General features: G+C 42.0%; 1 protein-coding gene across 4 annotated transcripts in view; it reads right to left on the bottom strand.

Moving 5' to 3' along the window:
* The window catches only part of ST7 (suppression of tumorigenicity 7), a 234,648-nt gene that overhangs the window by 80,148 nt on the left and 127,630 nt on the right, over positions 1 to 26,870 (bottom strand). For all 4 annotated transcript variants that reach the window (XM_048836149.2, XM_048836152.2, XM_075124440.1 and 1 more), the window contains exons 3-7: positions 16,328 to 16,487; positions 8,198 to 8,252; positions 7,490 to 7,605; positions 6,089 to 6,164; positions 3,444 to 3,598 (exon numbers count right to left, since the gene is read on the bottom strand). In XM_048836149.2, coding sequence (XP_048692106.1) covers positions 3,444 to 3,598; positions 6,089 to 6,164; positions 7,490 to 7,605; positions 8,198 to 8,252; positions 16,328 to 16,487 — 562 coding nt within the window. The remainder of the gene's footprint in view (positions 1 to 3,443; positions 3,599 to 6,088; positions 6,165 to 7,489; positions 7,606 to 8,197; positions 8,253 to 16,327; positions 16,488 to 26,870) is intronic.

Here is a 26,870-nt window from a genome sequence, read left to right as displayed (position 1 = left end):
ATGGATCCCACTTGTGAAAGACTAACATGTCCATTCCTTTCCATGCCAACAGCGTCATGAAGGTTTGGCAACAGAATAATAAAGAAATACTTAGCATTGAAACTCACCCTTGCGCAAAGGGTCAGCACACTGTTTAGGCATCAGTCATTAGAGTAGATTTTAAGTTGGAATTAAGTGATGCACAGGCCTTCACCTGTATCTCACTCAATAATGAACTGAGCCTCACAACACTCCTGTGAGGTAGAGAAGTATCCCTGACACATTTAAAGATGGGGGAAAGTGAGTAATTTTGGCTTTGTCTGCACTAGCAATTTTCCTAAAACTTCCCACAGTTGCACTATTGCTGGTTCGACTCCATAGGTGGTATCAACAATGAGAATGCTAGTATAGACAGGCAGCCCTGGTGACTGCCAGCATTTGAACCACTGCACCATGTAGACTTGCTCCGAGTACAGTTAGATGACACGGTGACTAAAATGCGGCAGCCTGTCTACGCTTCGCTTTCACACCATTGCTACCACATGTGGTAGTGCAAAGATGGGAAATCTTAAGAAAATTGTTAGTGTAGACACAGCCAGGTCAAACAGGAAGCTAGTGGTATCCTGACCCTCAGACTTGTCTCTTCACCACAAGGCCACACTGTCTATGAAGACCCAAACTCATCTGTTGACAGAGGAATGGGGGGAATACATGTAGGGAAATTAGTGAGCTGCTTAACTAGGTGAACTCCCTGATTCCCCATAGGGAGCTGATTGCTTACCTCTTTGTACTGCTATTTTTAGAAACTGAGAGTTGGTCCAGTCATATTTATATCTATTTTAAGGGGAATGGTTAAGGACCCGTACATTTAGTATGCTTAGCACTTTCTCTGATAAAGGGCCTTGTGACCTTCTCTTTGAGAAGCCATTATTTGCAGTAGACCTTTGATCTTCCAGAGGGGGAATGCCCTCAGGCTACAGAAGTGTCTTTTTTTTTTGTTCCATGAAATTCCATTCAGCTTTTGCTGAGATATAAACTGTTAATTGCCATAGCCTCTCTCTCGCTTTTGTTCCTCAGGAACCGTTACAGTTGTATTTAATAGAATTCATTTTTATTTTTTCTTTAAAATAACATAGAAACTTACATAGAAACTGCCACTCCATTTTATTTAGGTTGCAAAGGCCAGCACTTGAAAGTTAGGAAATGCCAGATTTACAATGTCTTAATTGGGGTCCCTTGTTCACATGCATTATGACAGTCTTTAAATATATGATCAAATATTATATTTTCCACATAACTTCTGCCTTATTCAGAGCACAGAATAGATGCATACAGGAGCAGAATCAAGATTCCATGGGGAACCATAAATCTGCTGGTGCCTGAAAGATGCTTGGAGAGGTCAAGTATTATAAGTACCTATTTTCTCGAAAAATGAGAAATAATTGTGAATGTATCATTCTAAATACTATTATAGATCCAATAAGGATATAAAATAATATCATAAACTTTAAAAAATTTCATGTTTGTGCTTTTGGGACCAAAGATCATAGAGGTCTGTTAAAAATTCCACTGTGTGTGAGTTCTATAGGTAATCTTCCAAATATATGAAATTGTCTAACAATGTGAATTCGCATTCCTGAGGAATGAATTGTACTTGTATTTATGCTGTTCACTGGCTTTCTCCTTTACCTCTTTAGTAGGACAAGAATAATTTAGATCTGGTGGCTTCACAATCTTTTGTTCATTAGCTGGCATTGACATTTTATATATATACATTTAAGTATATGAAGCACCTAATAAACATCATGTACCTGTCATATCCACGACATCTGCTTTATCAAACCTAGTCAATAAATTAGTTACCCAAAAAAAAAAAATCTAAAAGTTTTGATCAATGCTACCTATGACTCCAGTGTTTGATTTATATTTCTGTTTGGTTTTATGTTTCTGTTCAGCCCACATAGGGATCTCTCTTAATCTATCCATTCTCACTTTGCCAATGTCACTTTAGTGAACGGGTCTCAATAGCCTTACCATATAAAATTAAGTTGTTATGCACTGGCTCTTACAGCTAGTGAAAGACTGATGAATGGATACAACTTGCAAAGCACTCATTCCATCTAGACAAGATCTCCCAGCCCCACCGCCAAGAATATTCATTTGTCCCTTAGCAGCCGCCAACAATATAGCCCTAAATTTTCAGAATTGGGTGCCTCATTTGAGTCACCTTAAACAGACCTGCTTTTCAAAAGTTGGGTATTCAGCACATTCTCAGCATCAGATCTCTTTAAATTGTTTTACATTTGGGCACCCAAAATCCCTAGTCATTTTTGAAGATGCAGGCTATAGTGACTGTCTGTTTTTTCTGATATGCGCTGCCCATTGCCAGCTCTGACTGGGACACATTCAAACAACAAATGATGACTAAGACTAAGATTTAGTTATGAGTATTTTTAGTAAAAGTCATGGACAGGTCATGGGCAATAAACAAAAATTCACGGCCCGTCACCTGTCCATGACTTTTACTACAAATACCCATTACTGAATTTCTGCTCCTGGGCCACGCTGCTCTGGGTAGCCCCTGCTTCAGTGGTGGGTGCTGTCTGGCCCTAGTGGTCCACTGCTCCGATGCCCGCAGGGACCTCTCTCGTGATGGCCTCCAGGGCTGCCCCCAGGGCCACTGCTGCTTAGGTGCTCCCCGGGGCCACTGCTCCATCCATCCCCAGGACTGCTGCTGCGCGGACACTCCCTGGGGCTGCTCCTGGGACCAATGCTTGGGGGCTCCCCAGGGCTGCTGCTCTGGCTGCCCCCAGGACTGCTGCTGCTTGGGTGGTCCCCGGGGCCAGCTGCAACAGCCACTGCTTGGGCAGCCCCGGGCAGCTGGCCCCAGGGACCACCCACAACTGGGGCCACCCCCAGGACCGCTGTTAGGCCGCTCCCCAGGGCCAGCTACACCTGCTGCTGTTGGAGCAGCCCCAGGGCCAGTTGCGCTATCTGCTACGGCTCGCCCTGGGGCCAGCTCCTTGGGCGCCCTGCAGCCAGCTGCACTGGCCGCTGCAGCTGCGGAAGTCATGGAGGTCGTGGAAAGTCACAGAATACGTAACTTCCACAACCTCCATGACAGAATCGCAGCCTGAATGATGACTTATATTTTTACTTGTATCATTGTTGAGATTATGAGAAAACCAGGCAAAAAGAACTGAAAGAGAATATAAAGACTCTGACCAAATTCCGATCACTGTTAAAGATGTTCCCAATTCTCCATTGCTTTGTACCTTGAGTACTCACAAACACTTCTGTGAAGTGAACGATGTCATTTTACTCTCACTTCACATATGTACAAATGACTAAACTATGTGCAAGGGAAAGGAGAAAGTCAAGCCTGAATAAAAAGATTCCTAGCAGACTGAAGAAATTCTCCTCTTACTCTCTAGAATTATTAAAGAAACTGCAAAGAGGCTTACTGTGTTGGGCTTCATACTGGGCTCCATGGTGCTGTAACTGCTGGCTACGCCTGTAGCAGCCCTCTCCTGCTTTCAGAGCCTGCTTAAACAGCTTCTCTGCCTCCACAATAGTTGTTGCTTCCTCTTCAGCCAAGAGGATATAAGCAGTGGCACACCTGTCAATGAGATCAATGACAAAAAGCAATAATTCATGAGAAAGCGAAGTCAATCCGTAGCTATCAAACAAAAACACATGCGGACGGGCAAGGATATATCAAATATACAAGAAATTCTGTTTTGTTCAGGTTCCTTTTTGACAAATCTTTGTAAAGTAATGACATTAGTGGCCAGATTCAAGATTCTTACTTGTGCAGAAGAATATTTTACTACTGGAGTAGTCCCAATGAAACTAATGAAATTGCTTGTGAAGTAAACGTACTGCTTTATGTAAATAAAGGTGGTCAGATCTGGTCCTAACATCATCAACTCAACTCACATGAGATCTTTAGTTCTAAGTATTATTATTGACAGAATATTATATGGGACATCTTTGATCTTTTTAAAATTAAATGTTTTTGCTGTATGAAAAGAAACAAAGAACTAAACCAATTACAATAAAATAAGAAAAAATACAAAGGTAAATACAATATAAAGCCATGTTCACTCAATCATATGATAATATCTTACATTTGTTCATTGTTTTATGTAGTTAGAAAAATCAGAGAAAAAGAACCAAAGAGAAGACAAGGGATCAAACACTAGGAGTATAGTGAAAGATTAACTGCAGAGCATAGTGTGTCAGTCAGACACAAGACATGCCCCACACAGGCAGAAAAGAGCCATCATGAAAAATAAAATCAATTTCCAGCTCTGGTTCACAGGATCATCAATAGATGGGTGGAAAATAATAGGTTCTCTTGTACATGAGGTTCCTTTGAATAGACCAGGTTTAGGCCTGTATTTTACTACTCATGCAAACTTTTCTAAGCTTTGTCCAGTCCACAAGAAAATTCCTGTCCAGGAATTAACATTCCTTTTCTCCTTTCTGATAAAGAAAGTTGGGCAACTATTATTAAGGCAGTTGGTTTACCTTAGCCTGGAATGTAAAACTATTTCTGGCAGATATCTGAGTGGAGTCATTCTCTTTTTATACACTTTTGTAGCACTTGTATAGCTTGTCATGCCAAGAAAGTCTCATTGAAATGAACTTATTGTGGGATCATAGAAATCCATGATTTTTCATTTAAAAAAATTAATAGTGGATTCATGGACAATAAAAATCCCATAGACTTGCATGTTTTTTACATGATATCAAATAAATAAATAAATAAATATTAGCTCTTTTGCTCTTGCCTCCATCCCCAACTTGGGTTGCCAACTTTCTAGTTGCACAAAACTGAACACCCTAGCCCCTCCCCTTTCCTGAGGCCCTGCTCCTGCCCTTCCTCTTCCTGAGGCCGTGCCTCCCACTCACTACATTCCCCCTCCCTCAGTGGCTCGCTCTCCACCACCCTCACTCACTTTCACTGGGCTGGGGTGTGGGAGGGGGTGAGGGCTCTAACTGGGGGTGTGGGCTCCAGGGTGGGGCCAGAAATGAGGGATTTGGAGTGCGGGAGGGGGCTGTGGGTTGAGGCAGGGGGTTGGAGTGCAGGAGGGGGCGAGGCTGGGGATGAGGGGTTCAGGGTGTGGGAGGGAGCTCTGGGCTGGGGCTGGTGATGTGGGGTTTGGGTTGCAGGAGGGTGCTCCAAGTTTGGGAGGTTGGGGCTCAGGGCTGGGGCAGGGGTGTGGGCTTACCTCAGGTGGCTCCCTGCCTGTCCTAGCACTGTATTCCGCGTGCCCCAGAAGCAGCCAGCAGCAGGTCCAGCTCCGAAGTGGGGAGAGGGGGCCAGGAGGCAAAACACACTGCTCTCGCCCACAGGCACTGCCCCCCCACCCCCAGGTCACCAGTGCAGAGTCGGTGCTCCGGGCGTGGGGGGAGGAAGGGGGAAAGCGTGTGGAGCCAAGTGGACACCCTGCCTAGGAGCAAGACCTGCTGGCCACTTCCGGGGCACAGCACAGTGCCAGCCAGGACAGGTAGGGACTAGCCTGCCTTAGCACCGCAGACTGGACTTTTAATAGCCTGGTTGGCAGTGCTGACCGGAGCCGCCAGTGTCCCTTTTCGACTGGGTGTTCCAGTCGAAAACCGGACACCTGGTCACCCTATCCCCAACTCCAATAGGGAACTATCTGCTGCCACCTCTCCTCTGCCAAATATATTCATCATTCATCACGAGGCAACTTGTTTAATACTTCAACATACTCATTGACATCTCATTGGCCTTTGGATTGGGCCTATGGCTGCTGTATCAGCAAGTGCCAAAGGGGCCATGCTATGCCACACAAACAGATAAGGAGGAAATGACCAGATGTCAGGAAATCCATTATGGGTGCCTGGAACTTATCCCCTGCAGCTTTTCCCCAGCACCTATACCCTCCCATAAGGTCCACTTCTATAAATGCAGAACTATTACAATATACAGCTTTGGCTTTCCTCCCAGTGTTAAGGTCTTTCTGCGACAGGCCTGTAACTAAGAATAAAAATCTTTGTGGCAAAAATCAGTGTCCTAAGCTATTATCCCGTGTATTTTTAAATGACAGGAAATAATCCTAATGTTATTGTCACGTACTCGTTCAACTCCAAGGCTTCGTGTGCTGCAGAAATTCTGGCTTGCGGGTTTCTCTCTCTCCAGGCTTTTTGCATTACTATTCATTAAAACAAAGCAAAACGGTGGCATGTCAGTCACTGCGGCATTAACAGGGAGAATTGACTGCACAACAACAACTCGATGAATTGCTTTCAGTCTGACTCACTGCTGAGCGTTTCACAAACCAGGAGGTTCAGCCAGTCACTCAAAAGACACAATCAATTTCAGTTGCTCTCCTCAATCCCTATGGTTAATCTTTCATTTAATTAAACCTTTGTTTACAGCTAAATCGGGACTAGGGCTAGATCATGCATAGAGCTGCACTGTTGCACTAAAGGGGAGGGAGAAAGCATAGGGACCCTCTTCCTCCCAGCAGGGGTGCAACAAGAGGAGTTTCAGGGGGGCCCAGCCTCCCCGCCTTGGCCCTTGACCAGAACTGTAAATTAGACCCAGCAAGGAACCCCTCATGATGGAGGGGTGGCCGGGTCAAATTTGAATGTGACCCCATGCACCTGCTTGGCCATTTCTCTCTCACACACATCCCTTTGCAGTCCTTCCAGTGCTGAAGGGCACTGGGAACCCCCAGTCCGCAGGACGGTGGGAGGATTGGATCTGGAATTTTGGTGCTTCCTGGGAAGTGGAGATGCAGAAGGAGGATGGATTCTGGGAGTCCCAGAACTGCTTGGCCCCTGATGGGGATGGTGCTCTTCAGCCTGACTCCTGTCAGGGTAAGAGCTTGGGACTGAGCATGAGGCGGAGAGACCATGGGACAGGGGCTCAGGATCTGTAAGTCATTGTTTTGCATTGCAAAGTACATTATCTAATGCTTTATTCAATAAATATTTAACACAATTAGAATCTCTTGAATCAAAGCAGGTTATCATTTCCAGTTTCCATTGCTCCCTACAGTTTCCAGTTTCAGTGGGCCAGTAAAACATAGGGCTGAGTTCTACTTCACTTACATGGGTATAGTTCCTGTGTAAATGAGGGCTAAATTTGACCCCGAATGTATAAATCGGCATTGCACCAGATGGTCTAACAACTTGTTTTACCTCTGTATATGTCAGAAACCACTGCTGGAAGTGGAGGGAAACTTGAGTCTTTGTAAACGTGAATGGCTTTAGTGACAGGCAGTACAAAATATAGTGAAGCATCTCTCAAGCAATAAATGGCACATAAGTAAATAATTATTTGTTTGAAATCTACACATTAATAATCGGACTCCACAAATTCCCAATTTTTTACCCAGAGGAGCATCACTGAAATATGATCAAGCCCTTGCCTTTGCTCGTCTGTTTGAAGAAAGTTGATCCCTGAGACAAATTTCTGCTAACCCCAGTCTAAAACTACCATTAAACACTCAGAAAAAGCTTATTTTCTTACTGGCATCTGCAGGCCGTAAATGATCTGTGTCACATGTAAAGAACGTTTGATGATCCTGAGCTGAAAGATTCATATCATAGTAGGTCAAAGGTTCTCTTCCTGTCACCCACGTATATCTGTAAAGGCACCAACAAAGTCAGACATTTTGGTTAGATAAGAAGACACATATACAGCAAATCTATACTAAAGGGGAATCCTAGAAATGAGAGATGGACATGCCCTATTAGTTTATCCAGTCCACCTCCCTACCAATGTATAATTGTTCTCTACAATGTATTTTCTTGTACTTTGAAGGAGCTACAGTAGTTACATATAGGCTAATCAGTATCTTGAAAAGTACACATTGGAAATGAATACAGACGTATTCAAAAGTTAAAACCCATAGAAGCTAACTGCAACCCACTCAATTACTCTGTTACAATCAATTTGAACGGAACTGCCACTGTATTGTTAACAAATACCAGACACATTTAAAACATCTAGATTTGTAGGTGTTCTAACAGTATAAGAAACTGCAGAATTACTGGGCTCTTGAAAATGGAGCTAAATTCCTTCCCATTCAAAAACATTTATCAAGTAGAGAACACGGGTTGAAAACTTGAGGCATAGCTGAATGCTGCCCAAAAAGTATTTTGCTTGGTATTTAGAATGTTCTCCGTGTGCTTCTCAGGGCTATGCTACTGCACAGCAGACTCCTGTGACACTTACCGGTTATACTCAGCTCCTCTGAATAGGTTTAATGGATTTCGCCACACTTTGCATTCTGTCACAAGGAGAAATAGAAATATATATTAATGAAACTCCCCAAAATTACAACCTTAATACTGACATTCATCAGGAACACCAATTATCCTCTAACAAGTTGTCGGGGGAGAGGGATAGCTCAGTGGTTTGAGCATTGGCCTGCTAAACCCAGGGTTGGGAGCTCAATCCTTGAGGGGGCCATTTAGGGATCTGGGGCAAAAATTGGGGATTGGTCCTGCTTTGAGCAGGGGGTTGGACTAGATGACCTCCTGAGGTCCCTTCCAACCCTGATATTCTAAGTTGTGGTGGTCTGCTTTTATTTCCCATGCAACCAAATAGCAAAATAAAGGCATGAAGATACAGGTAAATGTATTTTCTCACTCTATCCCTTTCAAACAATGATTTCCTTATAATTTAGGGTTAACAAATTATATCATTCAAGAAAACTACCCCTAACAAAGTTCCAAATGGAAGATTAAAACGATTATTTTGATTACTACCAGGTTTCACATTTACCATAATGAGTGTGGGGCAGCGGGGGAGGATCATATCTAGGATTATTGTATTGAAAAATCCTGTAATTAATCGTGTCCCTATGGACTTGTTATTTCCAAACTTCATTGTCTAGTTACTGTTATAAATCAGTGAGACTCTCAGCTACAATTGGCTGCTTTAACTCCTCCTCAGCATTTGAAATTAAAAAAAAAAAAAAACCTGTGGCACCAGCTGCTGACCTTGCTTGAGTTATAACCATCCCACGATTGACAAGGGATGCTAAGATTGATTGGCAGAGGAAAGTTCACGGCAAAGGCTTGGGAACACTAAAAGAGTTTCATATGTTTTGCTCCTCTTATACAAAAATAAAATAAGATGACAAGTTCCCCATGTTCACTCCAAATCCATCTCACAGGCAGGGAGACACAAGAAAATCCCCAACATCATTTAAAACAGAGCTTACAAGATTAATAGCATTAATTCCTACAGCTTTCCAAATACAAAAGCCTGATTCTGGTTTCACTTGCACAAGTTCTATACCAGTGGAACTCCGCAGATTTCAACAGAATCACTTCTGATTTACACCAACGAAAGTGAGACCAGAATCAAACCCAATATTTGCATCCAAAAGATTCAGAGATGCACTGTGTGGTAGCAAATAATTTTGCTGCAGACCATTTATTGTGATATACATCACGCAAGTCACTGCAAGAACTTGTCATGCCTTGTTTTGCCAGCCATATTGTGTCACAGACATTTTATCAGGCTACTTTTCATCAGAACCAAATGTCAACCTGAAAATTTTCTATGAAATGTCAATGGCATCATGTCAACTCACCAGGACCTCACTGCAACAAAAGTCTACAGTATGATGGTAAGTTGACAAGGTATCTAATCTATGCATCTTATAATATGGAGGCCTGAAACTGAGACACAATGAATACCCTAGTTTGTCACAATGAGAAATAGAGAGACAAGCTGGGTGAGGGGATATCTTTCTACTGGACCAACTTCTGTTGGTGAGAGAGACAAAACTAAAGTTGGTCCAATAAAAGATATTACCTCACCCAGCTTGTCTCTCTAATATCCTGGGAGCGACATGGCTATAACAACACTGCATACAACATTGAGAAATAGAAATACAGAACGGGAGTCAAGCAGTGCTCTTTTTAATGTTCGCCATTGCTATGTCCAGGGCTGATTGAGAAGTGGTGTTGGAATGGCAGGGAGAGAAAGCATCTTGCATAAATTTGCAGTGATTCCTTCGGGAGTCTGAAAAATAGAGTTGCAGATGTCAACAGCTCTCAGGGTCAGCCCCTAAATTAGATAACTTATGTGTAAGACATAGTGATGTGGCAAAAAGCAGGAGTCTGGAGGGAGTAAAAACACCGGTGGTGAAAAACATGATTGCGGGAGAGCACTTTTTACTTTCTTCCTGTTTCATTATCAATGAGCTGTTAGCCACAAGTAGTCTTGTTTCAGATTGAAGTGGAGATCAGTGATAGAAAGCCAATCAGGGGAAGTGCATTGTTACTTCTGTAGGAATGTTGGATATCTCTGGACCACTGGCCTGGGATTAATTTATTATTGTTCCTCTATATTTGTAATGGGTATTCTAATAGTTATAAAATAGAGTTCACATTTAATGAAATATTTCTGTTTACAAACAGACAGGTGTAATTTAGAGCAGCCTTGAACAGATCCTGGCTTAACCCCTTTGCTCCTCCATACTGGCCTTTGGTGTGCCCTGGCATTGGAGGGTAGAATAAAGGTGTTACATGACTACAGGGCAGAATAAAGGTGTTAATATGACTACATTTGCTATTACACTCCCATCCCTCTGGGTTCTGTGCTGAGCAGAGCTCAGCCAGATCAGAGGACTGGGCCCTCCTAGGCAGCGAGAGGGAATGGCTGGCATGGAGACCTTATTTGGTCTCCTTGATGAAGTCCCTCCAAATGTAACACCTCCCTTCCTCAGTATAGGGGTAGGTTCTCCACAGCCCACAGCCCTGCTGAGCTGTATTATCTCCAGCTGTGGTTCCACACTGTAGAAGCATCTGAACTCGAATTTGGCCCTTGGTGATGGAGTGGAGGATTTCTACTATATTTTAGGTACTTAATGTCCAAAGCAGTCTCTTCATTAGATTACATCACTTCTAAGGAAAGTAAGATTTGGGGCCTAAGCAGGCTCACAATGTCTCTTTAGAAAAAAAGAAAAGGAAGGGAAAAGGAGTGGCAGTCGTTAAAAAAGAAAGATTTTGTTGCAATAAAATTCTCACGTTAATATTACATTCTGATAGCAAAACATTGCAACTTCCTACAATAAAGACAACACTAGAAGAAGATAAATGCTTCCCTGTTCATGTCTAAATCACTACAGCAGTCAGCTAAGGTTAGAAGACTATAAGCCTGCAACAGCAGAGGTGTTTGAACAGTTTCCAACCATCCTCTAGTATAGCTGGAGAGGGTGGTTGTTTGCCAAGCTTGTCTCTGGTGATTAATACAAAATATGATTTTTCAAACCATAGTACATATTAAGGTAAAATCAGACATCTCAGTCCCTGAAGAATAATTAAATGGTCCGGTTACTCTGATTGCAATAAATAGCAAAGAAGGCATTTAACACTGGCTTGATGACTGTGATGTCATTCTTTTTGCTTGATTGCTTAACTTTAAAGTTATTGGACTAAATCCTTGGGTGCATGAGAAGTCAGAACACCTGGTTGGGGTGGTGCAAATGGGGAAAAAATGGTGTTTCACTGCCTTTCCAGTCTCTCCTATCCTGGGAGTAACTGGGCACTAGTTTAGCTGGTTATACAAGATGCTCCCTTTGTTGTTTCTATCTTTGCATCAGCTCATAACAGAGTCTGAATACAGCAGCTGTAGTCCTGGTATTCTGAAGACAAGGACATTTGCTACACTCCAATAAACAAATGCCAGCATAAGAAAATGGAGGGGAATCAAACATAAAACAGACATCTTCAGTCATTTAGATTTAGAAATTAGAGGGAATATCCCTATTTTAATTTATAATAGTCTGGAAAGCACATCTCTTACATCACATTATAGCACACTGACAGATCACAGTAGTGTCCCAATTACTGAATAACTAGATAGGTCTTATGGAAGAGTATTGTGTCTTTTCAGGCACACATTCTACAGTGACGTTCAGAGTACTGATTTTTTTGGAAGATATGAACACCATGCAGGTGTTCCAGAGGGATTATATGATGGCATTATTAAGGAATTCACAGGCTTTAACGTACAGTCCTAGAATCATGGAAATATAGGGTGGAACGGATCTTGAGGGGTCATCAAGTCCAGACTCCTAAAATGAGGCACACCCAAATAAACTAGAGCATCACTGACAGGTATTTGTCCAACCTGTTCTTAAAAACCTCCAGTGATGGAGATTTCACAACACCTCTTGAAAGCCCATTCCAGGGTTTACCTGCCCTTATAGTTAGAAAGTTTTTCCTAATATCTGATCAAAATCTCCCTTGATGCAGATTAAGCAAAAATCTCCCTTGCTGCAGATTATGCCTACTTTCGGTGGACATGGAGGACAATTGATCACCATCCCCTTGACATATTTGAAGCTTGTTATTAGGTGCACCCTTAGTCTTCTTTTCTCAAGACTAGATATCCCCAGTTTTTTTAAAACATTTCCTCATAGGTCAGGTTTTCTAAACTGTTTTTTATCATTTTTGTTTCTCTCCTCTGGACTCTCTCCAATTTATCCATGTCCTTCTTAAGGTGCAGCACCCAGGTTCATAGATGTTATCGAATTCCTGAAAGTGGACTTAAAGGTGGAAGTGGTTCTGATGGAATACTCTATCTATCTTAGATAATTATCCGACCCCATCACCACACTATCTGAGCACCTCACAGTCTTGCATGTATTTATCTTCACAATATCCCCTGTGAGGCAGGGTAGGGCAATCGTCCCCATTCAACAGGTAGGGAACTGAGGCACAGAGAGACCAAGCGATTATCACACGGCACTTCTATGACAGAGCATATAAATTGAAACGCAAGAGCTCTTTCAGCTATTTCCTTACAGCAGAAAATCTTGGCAAGAGGTTTGAGAGTGTCTGTTATAAAATTTTGGGTAAATTTTGGACTTGCTGAAGTGTGGTTAAAAGCACTGACACATACAGGCTGCACTTTCCCATGCTCTCTATCAATGCAGTCCAACCCTGGTCCACAGTACAACACTGCTGCTGCGTAAGACTTTTAACTCTCCCGAGATGGGAATGTCAACTGCTGAGCTTTGCTAAGCTGTATAGAGGTTTCATAATATAGAAAATGTCAAGTGGAGACCAAGATTGTTGAGGCTACCAGACGTATTTCACTTGTGAACTCCGTTGAATTTCTGATAAACCTTGATGAGCAGGAGTGAAATATACTCTACCGGGATTTAACAAGAAACATGATGGAGGTTACTGACATAAATGTAGCAGATCTAAACAAAGACCCTTTCTCGTTTATTGATTTTTTTCATTTTCACAGACTTTTCCTCGGTTCTTTAATTCTGACATATTTTAACATCCTGAAGAGGAGATAAATTTAATGAAGTCTGAAATGATTCTAGAGACACAACCCTAAGGAAAGCTAAATGGGTTTTTAATATTAAGTGTATGTCTACACTGCACACTCCTTACAGCAGCGTGTAGAGTACCTACATTGCATGCCCCCTAGCATGGGTATAAAGAGCAGTGGAGATGGTGAGACGTGGCTTAGGCGAGTGGAGTACAGAGATGCCAGAAGCTTAGCATATGTACCCTACATGGTTCTCTACATGCCCAAGCGGTGCCTCCCACATCTACACTGCTGTTTTTAGCAGCATAATGTCCTGCTGCTTCCCTGCTGCCTGAGCCTTCCCGCACCACAGGGAAAAACTCCACCAGCAGGGAAGGACTCCGACAGCTGGGGGAGACAGTGGGGAAATGCTCCGAGCTGCCAGAGCCTTTCCTCACTGCTAGAGCCTTTCACTGATGCGTAGCTACAAACCACAGTGTAGACGCAGCCTGCTTGTCACTGTGGCATGCTGCTACATATGTAGTGCCTGCACCCTACACGCCAGTGTAGACAAGGTCTAACACATATGTGTTGAACAGAAAGATGGGGCCAAAACAATTATGTGTGTGTGAAGGGATCTGCAGTTTTCTTAACAAAAAGCAGTTATACGTCTTGAAAAGTCACACATATTTTTATGTAGAAAAATGACCTGGGAAACAGAGACATGGATTTTGATGAATCTAAGGAAGCACAGACCATAGTTTCATTTCTGTAAGATCTGATTCCTCAACAGTCTCTTAGAAAGAGAATATATTGGCCTCCCTGGTATTGTGTCTATATACCTACACAGCCCCTCTCAGTGGAGTACTCAAGCACCCTGGAAGCAATAATGCATTTATCCCCAGAACACTCCCATGAAACAGGCAAGTTCTATTGTCCCCATTTTACAGAGGAGGAAATGAAGCACAGAGAGATTAAGACCCTGATTTTCAGAAGTGCTGAGTACCCACAGCTCCGACCGGAGACAATGACAGCTGCAGGTACTGACCACCTCTGAAAATCAGCCGTTAAGTGATCTGCACACACCGGAAGTCTCTGAGAGAAGCAGGAATTGGAGCCCAATCTTCTAAATTCAAGTCCAATACCGTACCCACATCACAACCCCCCTTTTCATCACTACATTACAGGGCTTGTTTCTTCTGTGCTATTGCTGTCTTCACATGAGTACAGAGCAAACAAATGCACGTGTGTCCAAAATGATATAAATAAATAACAATGTTAACCTCTAGACCTTCCATGTAAGGATCTCAAAGCACTTCAGAAATGGCAGGGGTATAGAGAGATAATACAGCTGTTATTAGAGAGACACAACACAGTTAAGGCCAACGTTTTCAGAAGCAATCACTGAATTTGAGGACCTCAATTTTTGGGTACTGAGACACCATGGATTTGATTTGCAGCACCCAGCACTCTCATTAAAGTTAATGGGAGCTGCAGGTGCTTAGCACCTCAGAAAACCAGGCCCAAGGTGTCTCACATTAGGCATCAAAAAACAGAGGCTTCTTTCAAAAATCTAGCTGCCTATGACTTGCCCAAGGTCACACAGCAAATCTATGCCACAGCCAGGAACAGAACCAGCCTCTAAGCTATTGCAAACCACAGTGCTGCCACTTCTTACTAAAATGAAAAGCAAACAGTACTTATGAACTATTCACATTAAGTTAAAAATAATATAATGCAAAAGCAGATAAGTATTCTTGAGATCTTTCTGTGATTCTCTTGATAATGGACTCATTAAACAAGCATTTCTGTAAAAGAAATGGGAATTGCTTTGCCTTTTGCAACAATAATGTAAAAAGAATGTGTGTCATTTCTAAGAAACTTCTGAAATATAGGGGAAATGTCTGTCTTTGGTTTATGCTAATACAATCTGAGCAATCAGTATTTAGGAAGACATAATTACCTCTGAGCAATGAGTCAATTTCTCTTATTGGAAAACAAGACAATTTTACAGTTAGCCTTACATGGTCATGGTTGAGGGTAAGATTGTGTTTTACAACCTGCCCTATGTAAGGGTGGCACATAGCTGCACCACTTCTGCAGTACCTCAGGGAGGTACAATTCTGCTCTGGTCTGCCGCTGGTCCACACTAGCAGCAGATGGTTACTCGCTGTTCCATTCACCTGTTCTCCAGCTATCTGCACCCACTGCAAGTGAAATCCTGGCTCTATTGATTTCAATGGGACTATTGACTTCAATGAGGTCAACATTTCACGCTAGGTATAAAGACCAGGCTTCCCCCTCCATGCCTTCAGTGGAAATGTAGGAAAGGGGTGTGTGTGTGTATTTCTGGAGTACAAAGGATGTCTTACTTCCTCTAATTAACCTGTGGTGCTATTTAGACATGGACACAATTTGACTTTCAGGCATCATCTTCTTAGGCCCTGATCCTGCAAAGACTTAAGTACATGCCTAACTCTACACATGTGAGTAATTCTTTGCAGTATTAGGACCTTAATCACTAATATTTCATTCACTAATAATCACAGATGTTTCACTCTCCTTGGATAAATTCCTTAGATAAACAATCAATTCTGCTTTTCTCCCTACAAACTGACTTCAAGACATTTGAATTTTAAAAACTAAGGTGTCAGCTTTTCACCATACAAAGTGAACTGCAGTTGTTTTCACATTATTTCACCCAAATTTTAATCCAATTTAAATACCAAACCACACCAAACAAATAAAACAGACGTGTGTATATACAGCTGGTTTTCACTCTGCTTTTCCTGGGAGCAGGCTTACAGCATTAATAAACAGTAAAAGTCATCATTTTAACATATGAGTGATCTATGACTTAATTTCTGAACACAATGAGGGCAGACCAATTAAAATTTAAAGTGAAGATTTTGAATGAATGTCAGGCAAGTAATTTGTTCAGTGTGAGCAAAGAGGATATTTTACCATTTTTCTGCAGTGAAAGCATAGTAAAAAGCCACCAATTTCTTTCAGTTAAACAGGAGAGAAAAAGAGTCAAGTTCACAGTTAATTGTTTGCAGCAGACAGGATTTCTCTTACCTGAAACACTCTGTCGGTTTGAATCAGAGTCCCCATTGCTTGTGTTAGAGTTGTTGGGGGAGTTATTGTCCACCCCACCCAGCAGAGGGCGCAAGTGACTCACGGAGACCTGCTCAATGAATGATGTCCCATACTTGCGAAAATACCACCACTCAAATATCTAGAACAGAAGCAGGGGATATCACATTACCAGTGCATATTTTGTATCCCCATGTTCTCCATGGACTCTAATGCATATGATTTTCATTAATGCTCTCACATCTATTTAGATTTTACTTTACATTTCTTAGCATTTATTTATCCATTCTTAACATTTCTCATTTACCACTCAGAATTTCTCAGAAGCCATAAAAGGAAAGAGATGAAAATAAATAGACTCTGGCTTTCCTACTATCAAATCAATACCTCCGTCCCCACACATATTTACAGAACCACTAATGAATCCCCTGCCAATGCAGGATTGGTCCTGGTATTATAATCTCCAGTGGTTTCCCTTGAGAAATTATCTCACCGACTAATAGATTTCATTGTCAGGACAATTTTATATATATCCTAATATTTTAATAATGAAAATAAAAAAATATATTCTGATGGCAGTGGCATGTGTGTTGCAGGAAACAATATATATCAGATCTGAAAATGAAGACTCTTTCAGATAAATGTAAAAATCCATTCTGATTGAAAAAATTATAAACACACACATTAGTAATGAGAGAATCTCAGAGGGTTTTGAAGTAATATTTGAATTAAGCAGCCAAACTTCTGTATAGTAACAGCGCTGAAAATTATTCAAGTAAAGGGTTCTTGAAAAATCTGAAGTACTTCTTGATATTGATTAAGTTGGAAACTGTGCATGAATGGCCTTTTTTCTTTCTTTTTTTAGTGTTTCCATATTTCTGAGTATAGTCCTTCCCAATACTTGAAACTGCTTACAAAACTCTGTACAAAACATCAGCCCATTATTAATCCTTATTTTTCCCCTATGAGTTAATCAGTAGATTTATTGAAAAACTGTAGGGCTAAGTTCACATATGTAACTCAGACAACCTGCAGGTTCTGTTCACGAGGGCTGGCACTAAACCAATTTCTGCAGGGCCACTTGGAGGTTCAGGTTCTACTTGGTGGTTCAGATTCACTCAACACCTTCTCTCCCAAGCCTTTCTCTACTACCAACTACAGTCCCCTCTACTCAGACCCCACATTATTTCCTACAGATAACCCTCAGGTCATCATGGTACTGAGTTGCTCCCTCTCCATCCCATCTGTCAGATAAGGAATGCTTCTTCCCCCAATCCTCATGTGTCCTCATGGGGAAATGAACAACCACCCCTCTGGTTCTCCCACTCCAGATGACATTCTACTGAACTCTCTCTCGTGCGTGTGTGCGCATGGCATCTGCAGAACAATGTTCTACTGATGGAGTTGTAGGTCCTTAAGCCATTTCAAGGCCTCCTCTGTGACATTGTGGATATCATCCAATTCACCTTTGAATCCATATTCGGGATACTGCGTTATCATATGTTTGATGGTTTGGATGTTCTCAACACAGTCACAAAAGGGGAGTCTGATTTTCCACTTGTGCATCAAGTAGTCGCATCTTCATGGTTTGTTCAGATGCAGTTCAATGTGAACCAAAGTCTACGTGGCAAGTCGAAACAGGAAGGGTGCCTTGTTGTAATAAGGTGCTTGTCTGGAATGAGAGATGAGGTCCAGACACTTTGCCATTTACTGGCCAGATCCAGAGACATGAAGTGGTCACGTGTGGTCCACAATGATTTTTGCAATTTCTGGCATTGTTGGAGTATATTATCCATAACCTGCCGGATGGGAAGTTCTGGATAGTCTTCAATGCATTTAAGTTGTCGTGCTGTGGCTATATTTCAATGGAACTCTGATGTTTGCTAATACAGAAAGCCATGGTAGAGATGTTGATTTTAAAGTTCCCACAATGATTCATATGGTTTGATACAAGTGTATATGGTGCACAGTACTCTGCAACTGATTATACTAGGGGAAAGGCTGGTGTTTGTAGCACCAAGACATCTTGTTCCTGCTGACTCTTGAGTAATGTTGATGCAAGTCTTTACTTTACAGGCTACTTTCTTGAGGTGGCCACGAACGGTCAGTGTGCAGTCAAGAACGACACCGAGATATGTTGGCTTTGGGTCATAAGTCAAACTTTCACCAGAAACCTCAACAGTTGGAGTGTTTTGTGCGATTCTACTGTCATGGTGGAAAATAGAGACAACCAATTTGCTCAGATTTGGTCTTAGCCACCACTTTTGGAAGCTCTCCACGATCTTAAGGTCAGATGTAATGGTTCTTTAAAGCTTCCGGCCTAAGCTGTGAGTGCCAAATCAGCAGCATACGCAAACTTCTGCGCTATTTTTTCAAGCATATCGCTCGCGTATACCTTGTGGAATGTTGAAGCAAGTACAGAGCCTTTTGGTAGCCCATTATACAGAGTGAGCAGCTTGTTGATTTAACCTGCAAGGTATACATGCATCCTTCAGCCACTAAGCATGGTGTAAGCAACCTGAGATTCTGCACATGGGGAATCACTTTGGTCAGTTTCAGTAGCAGACCATCCCTTCCAGGCTCTGTCACATGCCTCTGACAGATCTATGAAAGCAGTACTGGGTCTTGAGTTTTCCTTGGAATCCAGTCTTGGTGTTTGTAGTGTGGGCCAGGACTGGTTGCAGCAAGTGTGATCGAAAATCAGCTTGCTTCTTGAGTAAGCAGGCATCCTCAGTGGGCCTGAATCGGTTCAGAACCGTACACTCCGTCACCTTGCAGGTGGTGCTCAAAAGGGAAATTGGCCTATAACTAGAGGAGTGATCTTCAGGTTCTCCAGGCTTTATGAGTGCAATGACCTTGACCTCTCTCCATATGGGGGGGATTTCACCCGTCTCCAGAATGTTGGTGAAAAGCTGCATCCTCCATTTCCATGCGAGTGGGCCGAGGTTATATAGGAACTCAGCAGAGATACCATCTTTTCCTGCTGCTTTTCCCAATTTCGTGGCTGCAATGACTGCGTCAACGTCCATTGGGACAATGGAGCACATTTGGACATCACCTGCCAAGGCTGATGCTGGACTTATCTGAGACACAGTTTGTCCACTGGTTGTTTTGATGTCCACAAAAGTTTAGCAGCAATGGCGTTGGTTTCACCTGCAGCTTAGTGGCCTGTGTGGGATTTGCAGCCCCCCAGTGTCTCAAGCAGATTTCAGGTGTGTCTGCTCGAGTGTGTGAAGTTTAGACCTTCTACACACTGAAGTCACCATTTCTGCCTTGGTGCATCCAGTGATTCCAGTTTCTGGGTCTCCACACTGATCATATATGTGGAGGAGCTCTTGGCTCTCTGCAGTCCAGCAAGGAGCGTTCAATGACCTGTGTCCACAGGGGATTTTCTTCTTTACATCAGAAATAAGGAGCACAATAAAATAGTCAAAGTCTTTGACATTGGGAAAATGCAAGAGATTGTACTGTCTGTAGTCATACTGAAAGTGGCCCAGTCTGCTGTTGTCAAGTTCCAGCATGGTGCCAATTTTGAGTAGAGAACTGGGATTTGGGGTCAGTACTGGTCTGTTCTGGCTGTTCGGGAAGTCATTGAGGATGATCCACAATGGAGTATCGGGGTGACTGTATCATCTTTACAGATGAACGTCAGGTCAGGGCAGTATCCTCTGCACCATCTTACAGAATGGAAAATGACGCATGGTTTTGTATCAAAAAGGAGAAGCATATAATTTGCCAGCACCCAGTGTATCACTTCTTCACCTGCAATATTGTTTGCTGCATAGGCCCATTATGTTTGGTGACTATTACAGTTGTTCACAAATACAGCAGGGTCCTATGCATTTTGCAGAGCTGGTTGAGGCCACTGTGCACCAGATGGTTTATATACATGAACGATGATTAGCTTGCTGATGTGCAAGGATATCGTAGTTGTTTCTTTGTGGAGGTAGAGCCACATATTCATTGATCTCCTGCTTTATGTAAACTGCCACCCCATATTTTTCATGATAATTGCTGGCTATGAGTTGATAGCCATTGATTTTGTAGCAACAGGCTTTTTCTTTGTTTGTAACATGGGTCTCCAGGAGGGTGAGGACATTGATGTTAGTTGTCTTCAGCATTTTCTCCAGGTAGTCAGACTTGGACAGTAAGAGGCCTTCACTGTTCAACTGGCAGATCTTTACCCCAGGTCCAATTTGCCTTTTATATTGGACCTGAAAAGGTAGGCTTATTTTGTTGCTCTTTGGACCAGGAGGTCAACTGTCCATGTTTGGTCACCAGTTTTATTATGTTAGCCATGGTTTCCCACTTAACAGGGTGGACTGCAGGTAGGTCATCATCTTCCACCATCTTCTACTGAATTGAGTGATAGAGATGTCCCATAATTCTGAGCCTAGTAGCTAAAGAACTTTGAGGACCCCACTACAATATGGGAAAGTTGACACCAGAGCGATGGGAGAATTTTTTCAGACTAATAGCTTATTCCCGAAAAAATGCAGATTTGGGTCGACCGAAACTATTTGGGGATTTGTGTCAAGTTCATCATGTAGTTTCCACTGAATCAAAAAAAACTCAAAAGTTTTCGGCAATGTTGAAATGAAACATTTTGTTTGGAACTGGAAAGGAGGACTAAGGTCACAAAATGGACAGAGGAAAAAGAGGTGGTGGTGCCCCACCCACTTCACTTACCAGCATTAGCCCAGTGGGTGGGGCACTCACCTAAGATGTAGGAAATCCAGATTCAGTTCCTCCTTCTGCCTGAAGTGGAAAAGGGATTTGAAGTTGGATCTTCTATACTGCAGGAAAGTGTCCAAGCCACTGGGCTATGGGATATTCAGTCGCCTCACTGGGGCTGTTCCACTTTGTACAAATAATTAAAGTCCCTGGAAGAGTGATTTGAACTTCAGTCTCCTACATCCTAGGCGAGTGTCCTTACTCACAACATCAATGGCCATAAACTCATAGCCAACAATTGCCACCCAAAATTCGGGCTGGCAATTTACATAAAACAGGAGATCAACGAATATGTGTTTCTACATCCCACAGCGCACAAAGCCAGAGAACCGAAAAAACCATTATTCATCCAGCTCAAGGTCGCACTTCCTAGGTGGGAGGACATTATTACATGGAGACTGCTGAAAGGAGTTACTTCACAGTGCTTTCTGACAACTCCAAGTCCCAGAAACTGCTCCCCTTGAAGAAATCAAAAGGGAAGAACAGGGGAGAAAAGGAACCTGTGGAGGAGAGGAGAGGAGACTGTGCAAACAGATAGAACCAGGTTCACAAGCATTTGTCAAGCTGGGCAGTTGGTTGCAGATAGCTAAGAACATAAATGCATCCTGATTTTTGTGAATTCTGGATTCTAGGCAATTTTTTTACTTTCATAGCTGACATGGCAAGCCCAGAGACACCAGGGCTATGAACTATCAAGTGTAGAGATGCCGGGGCTTAGCCCTGGCACAAATTAAGTACTGTATACATTGCATAAATACCATCCTGGCCCCAATGACTTTCAATGAGACTTAGGTTCCTAAATGCCTAAGTCACTTGAAAATGGGACTGAGGTTCCTAAGGCATTTATGTGTTTTTCAAAATGTTACTCCCCCATTTGTAGCAGCTAGTGGGTTTATTTTCAAAGGTGCCTAGTAACCCCAGTTCCCACTGAAATCAGTGAGAACGTTCGGTGCACAGCACCTTTGAAAATACATAAGTCTGCTTCATTGAACCAGCAGATCCTGGTGTTCCAGTGCTTTGCTCAGGATGTATGGGAGTCCAGTCTGCAGCCCGAGACTGAATCAGAAAAACAAAATATCTTTTCAGAAATTTTCTCTTTCTTTTAAGTGACGTCTGCTACAATACAAATTAGAACCAAGTTGAAACCAAGAACTGGGTTGAAACCAAGTTCCCTGACGTGCCTGTATGTGTGATGCAGTTAGGGGCTTTATTTAGGCCCTGATTTTATCCCGTGAATGACTTGTAAGGGAGAGAAGCAGGGATGGAACACCCGAGTTGTTCATTTTAAATTATGTAAGGTAGACTCCTTTACTTCTGTTACAAGCAATCTCGCCATTAGTTGGCGAGGTTGGTTGTAACAGAAATAAAGCAGTCTTCTGTACTTTCCTGAGCTATGCAGATTGGAAAGAAGTGGTGAAATCCTGACTCCACTGAAGTCACTGCCAAAACACACTTTGACTTCAGGGGGGCCAGAATTCCACCCGAGGAGTAAGAGGAAAAGAGAGGCAAACTGACAGGGGAAAGTACCACGTTAAAGATGAGCAACCTGAGATTAACATATAACACTCTATTCTCCAAAGCTGATCACCACCAGGAGTCATTGCTATACATTGGAAATGACACAAACACAAGATGAGTGAAGTGTCTTCTATACCATCACTTGCCACTCTTCTTCTAAAATTCTGCAATAGCTGTGATTTCTCCTTCTGTTTAGTAATTATAGCCAATTCACAGTGGGACGAAATTTGCCAAAGCAGACCATATGGTGGAAAATTCCAAAGAATATAAGCACAGCTAGTGAGACAAAAATCCCAGTAATTTAGATATAAGACAATATTTGTTTTAGAAAAGATTTTCATTTAATTGGCATTTGAAGATTTTCATTTTTAATATTAAGTGTTCTGGAATTGCACCTACTGCACAATATTCTATATTATGCTTGGTGATAGGTTAGATAGTTTACCATATTGCTGGGCGTATTGTCAGAAATGGTAGATTAGTGAGCAAAGGTGAAGTTACCAGGCTAAATGGACCAGTGATCTCCTAGTACTCACAACAACTTCCCACAGCTGTCGTGATTGACCACAGATCACTTTTACCATAGCTTTCCTCTGCTGAATTCCCTTCCCACCACCCAGTTCATTGGCCACATGTCCCGCTCATCCCAGTCAGAACTTGTCTATAATGTTGACACCCTGGCTTTTACCTGTTTAATCAATATACTTATCTCGGGTGTCTCTCATGCATGCACAGCTGTGGTACCTAATCACCAGACAATTAAAGGCAGTATTAAGGGTAGACCTCTGCTCTCCATCTTTCTTACGCCTCTCCTCCTCCCTCTTCTCTATTTCCTCCAACTTGCTCATTGTGGGCTGGACATATAGAGAGATCTCGTTATTGGAGTGAGTCTTTCTCAAAGTAGATATAACATTTAGCTCACCCAGTCTGATCTCCTCTTGCACAGTTTCCATGGGTGGGAATGCCAATGGGAATGCTCTGCCCCCATGCCAGAAACTCTGATTCTGCTGTAACTAGTTACAATATCTCTTGGTGAGTCATGGATAAATAGGCTTCCCACCCACCACCTTTCATTGCTGCCTATGCTCCAGCACTACCTGACTTAGAGACCTCCATCCCTCTGGTTCTTTCTAATGCTACATTTTTAAATCCCCAAATCATGGACCTGAATGCTTCTTGTTGCCTCCCATTCATCACTCCCCAACATTTCACAAAAGTCAGACAGATATCCCCCAGGTAGAGACCCACTTCCTTCTTGCAAGTCTCCTTTGAGTCACCCATTTTAGAAAAGTCACAGAAAATGTAACAAAAAAATGAGAACCCTTCTATAGTTTTTCAATCATCCTATAGAATTGAATACAGTCTTGCTCTAGAATTCTACAGGATGGCTAGGCAAACCTACATATAAGATCCCACTCTACTAAATTGCATTATTGAGAAGCAATTTCTATAGAACTCTGTTGGTTTCCTTCCTATTAAGTTCCATCAGAGTTTTCCAAAGGGACAGCCTCTCCCTCCTGCTACTTCTTCTGACTGCCTTCACTCCCCTCTCCCCATCACCAAGCATAGAGCTATGCCAGTGGAGCCACTATATTTCTCCTGTCCTTCCTAGCCCTGCTGGTTAGTGGCGGTTAATAATATACCCTCCAAGTGTATTGAATTTAATGCACTGCACCTTCCCTTGAATGTATTCTCTTCAAAGGAGCTGCACTAGCTAACACCTGATCTGAATGTGACCTCTGAACCTCTCCATTCAAATTTCGAAGTGATTTCTCTGAGGAGCTGTGCTCTGCTTTGGGGCTCAGCTCAAGCAGTTCTGAAGAATGCCCAAGGTGCAGTCATTAAGTAATTGTCTTCAGTGGCTTGTAAACACTGAAGCAAGGCAGCTTTCTGAACAGCTGCAGCACACCTGATGTTTTACGTGAGATCTGCTGGTTCCCCATGTACCAGGCTGTGACAGTCTGGGGAAGAATAAGGATGAGATGATGGAAGTGCTGGGTACACATCTAGAATCACATTTCTTCTATAGATGGACTCAAACTGTAAAATTCAGCTTTGAATCCAAACTGACTTATGATTATATGGCATTATATCAGCTCAGATAACAGTATTTTTGCACTGTTATTTTACTGCATCACCAAGCAACATGGGGTGAGGAGGGGCATGGGGTCATAATGTCTGTTTCAGGTTATTGCTGTAATGCAGAGCATTCCTGTAAGCACTCTACAAATGGAGAGATCATAACTGTGGTAATCAGCAAGTTAATAAATGTGTGATATATTTTTAAACAAAGGACTGGACAATGACTGAGCAGCAATAAAAGTATAAGACAAACCTTGCTTGTTTAAGTAGCAAACTAGCTCCCAGTATCAAGGTTGAAAACCAGCATAATAATAACTATGATACTGTACACCCTGAGGATTCAACACTTCTTCGCATTTTCTTTCCATGAATGTGGCCAATAAGATTGAGTTCTTGTGAACAGATGCACTGGTTTGGAAACGTAGTCTTATGCTGGTGTTAAGGTTGACCCCAGCATATATGTTTGCAGGACCAGGGTCTGAGAGGTTTAAAAGAGCCTGTATATTTTAAAAGGACATTATCAAGATATCCAATATATATTAGGGCTGTCAATTAATTGTCGTTAATTCACATATTTTTGATTAACTCAAAAAATTAATCGCAATTAATAGCAGTTTTAATCGCACTGTTAAACAATAGAATACCAATTGAAATGTATTAAATATTATGGATGTTTTTCTATATTTTCATATTGTATTCTGTGTTGTAACTGAAATCAAAGTGCATAGTATTTTTATTATAAATATTTGCACTGTAAAAATTATAAACAAAGAAATAGTATTTTTCAATTCACCTCATACAAGTACTGTAGTGCAATCTCTGTCGTGAAAGTGCAACTTACAAATGTAGAAATTTTTTTGTTACATAACTGCACTCAAAAACAAAATAATGTAAAACTTCAGAGCCTACAAGTCCACTCAGTCCTACTTCTTGTTCAGCCAATCGCTAAGACAAACAAGTTTGTTTACATTTACAGGAGATAATGCTGCCCTCTTCTTGTAATCAGTGTCACCAGAAAGTGAGAAGAGGCATTTGCCGGTATTGCAAGGTATTTACATGCCAGATATGCTAAACATTTGTATGCCCTTTCATGCTTCGGCCACTATTCCAGAGGACATGCTTCCATGTTGGTGATACTCATTAAAAAAAATGCATTAATTAAATTTGTGACTGAACTCCTTGGGGGAGAACTGTACGTCCCCTGCTCTGTTTTACCCGCATTCTGCCATATATTTCATGTTATAGCAGTCTCGGATGATGACTCAGCACATGTTCATTTTAAGAACACTTTCACTGCAGATTTGACAAAACACAAAGAAGGTACCAATGTGAGATTTCTAAAGATAGCTACAGCACTCGACCCAACGTTTAAGAATCTGAAGTGCCTTCCAAAATCTGAGAGGCATGAGATGTGGGCCATGCTCTCAGAAGTCTGAAAAGAGCAACACTCTGTTGCAGAAATACAGAACCCAAACCACCAAAAAAGAAAGCTGCTTTGGATTGTTATTGAGCAGAACGTATCATCAGCACGGATGCGTGTCCCTTGGTTGAAGAATGAAGGGACATATGAATCTTTAGTGCATCTGGCATATAAATATCTTGCGATGCCAGCTACAACAGTGCCATGAGAATGCCTGTTCTCACTTTGGGGTGACATTGTGAACCAGAAGCATGCAGCATTATCTCCTGTAAATGTAAAAAAAAAACTTGTTTGTCTAAGCGATTGGCTGAACAAGAAGTAGGACTGAGTGGACTTGCAGGCGCTAATATTTTACATTGTTTTCTTTTTGAATGCAGTTATTTTTTGAACATAATTCTACATTTGTCAGTTCAACTTTCATGATAGAGATTGCATTACAGTACTTGTATTAGGTGAATTGAAAAATACTGGTTTCAGAGTAGCAGCCGTGTTAGTCTGTATTCGCAAAAAGAAAAAGGAGTACTTGTGGCACCTTAGAGACTAACCAATTTATTTGAGCATAAGCTTTCGTGAGCTACAGCTCACTTCATCGGATGCATAACCACCTTTATGCATCCGATGAAGTGAGCTGTAGCTCACGAAAGCTTATGTTCAAATAAATTGGTTAGTCTCTAAGGTGCCACAAGTACTCCTTTTGTTCCACTTTTATGCATCCAATGAAGTGAGCTGTAGCTCATGAAAGCTTATGCTCAAATAAATTGGTTAGTCTCT

Source organism: Caretta caretta, chromosome 1, assembly GCF_965140235.1.
Source record: "Caretta caretta isolate rCarCar2 chromosome 1, rCarCar1.hap1, whole genome shotgun sequence".
NCBI lineage: Eukaryota > Metazoa > Chordata > Testudines > Cheloniidae > Caretta > Caretta caretta.
Note: the sequence above shows the minus strand (reverse complement) of the source record. Positions and strands in the feature narration are given on the sequence as shown.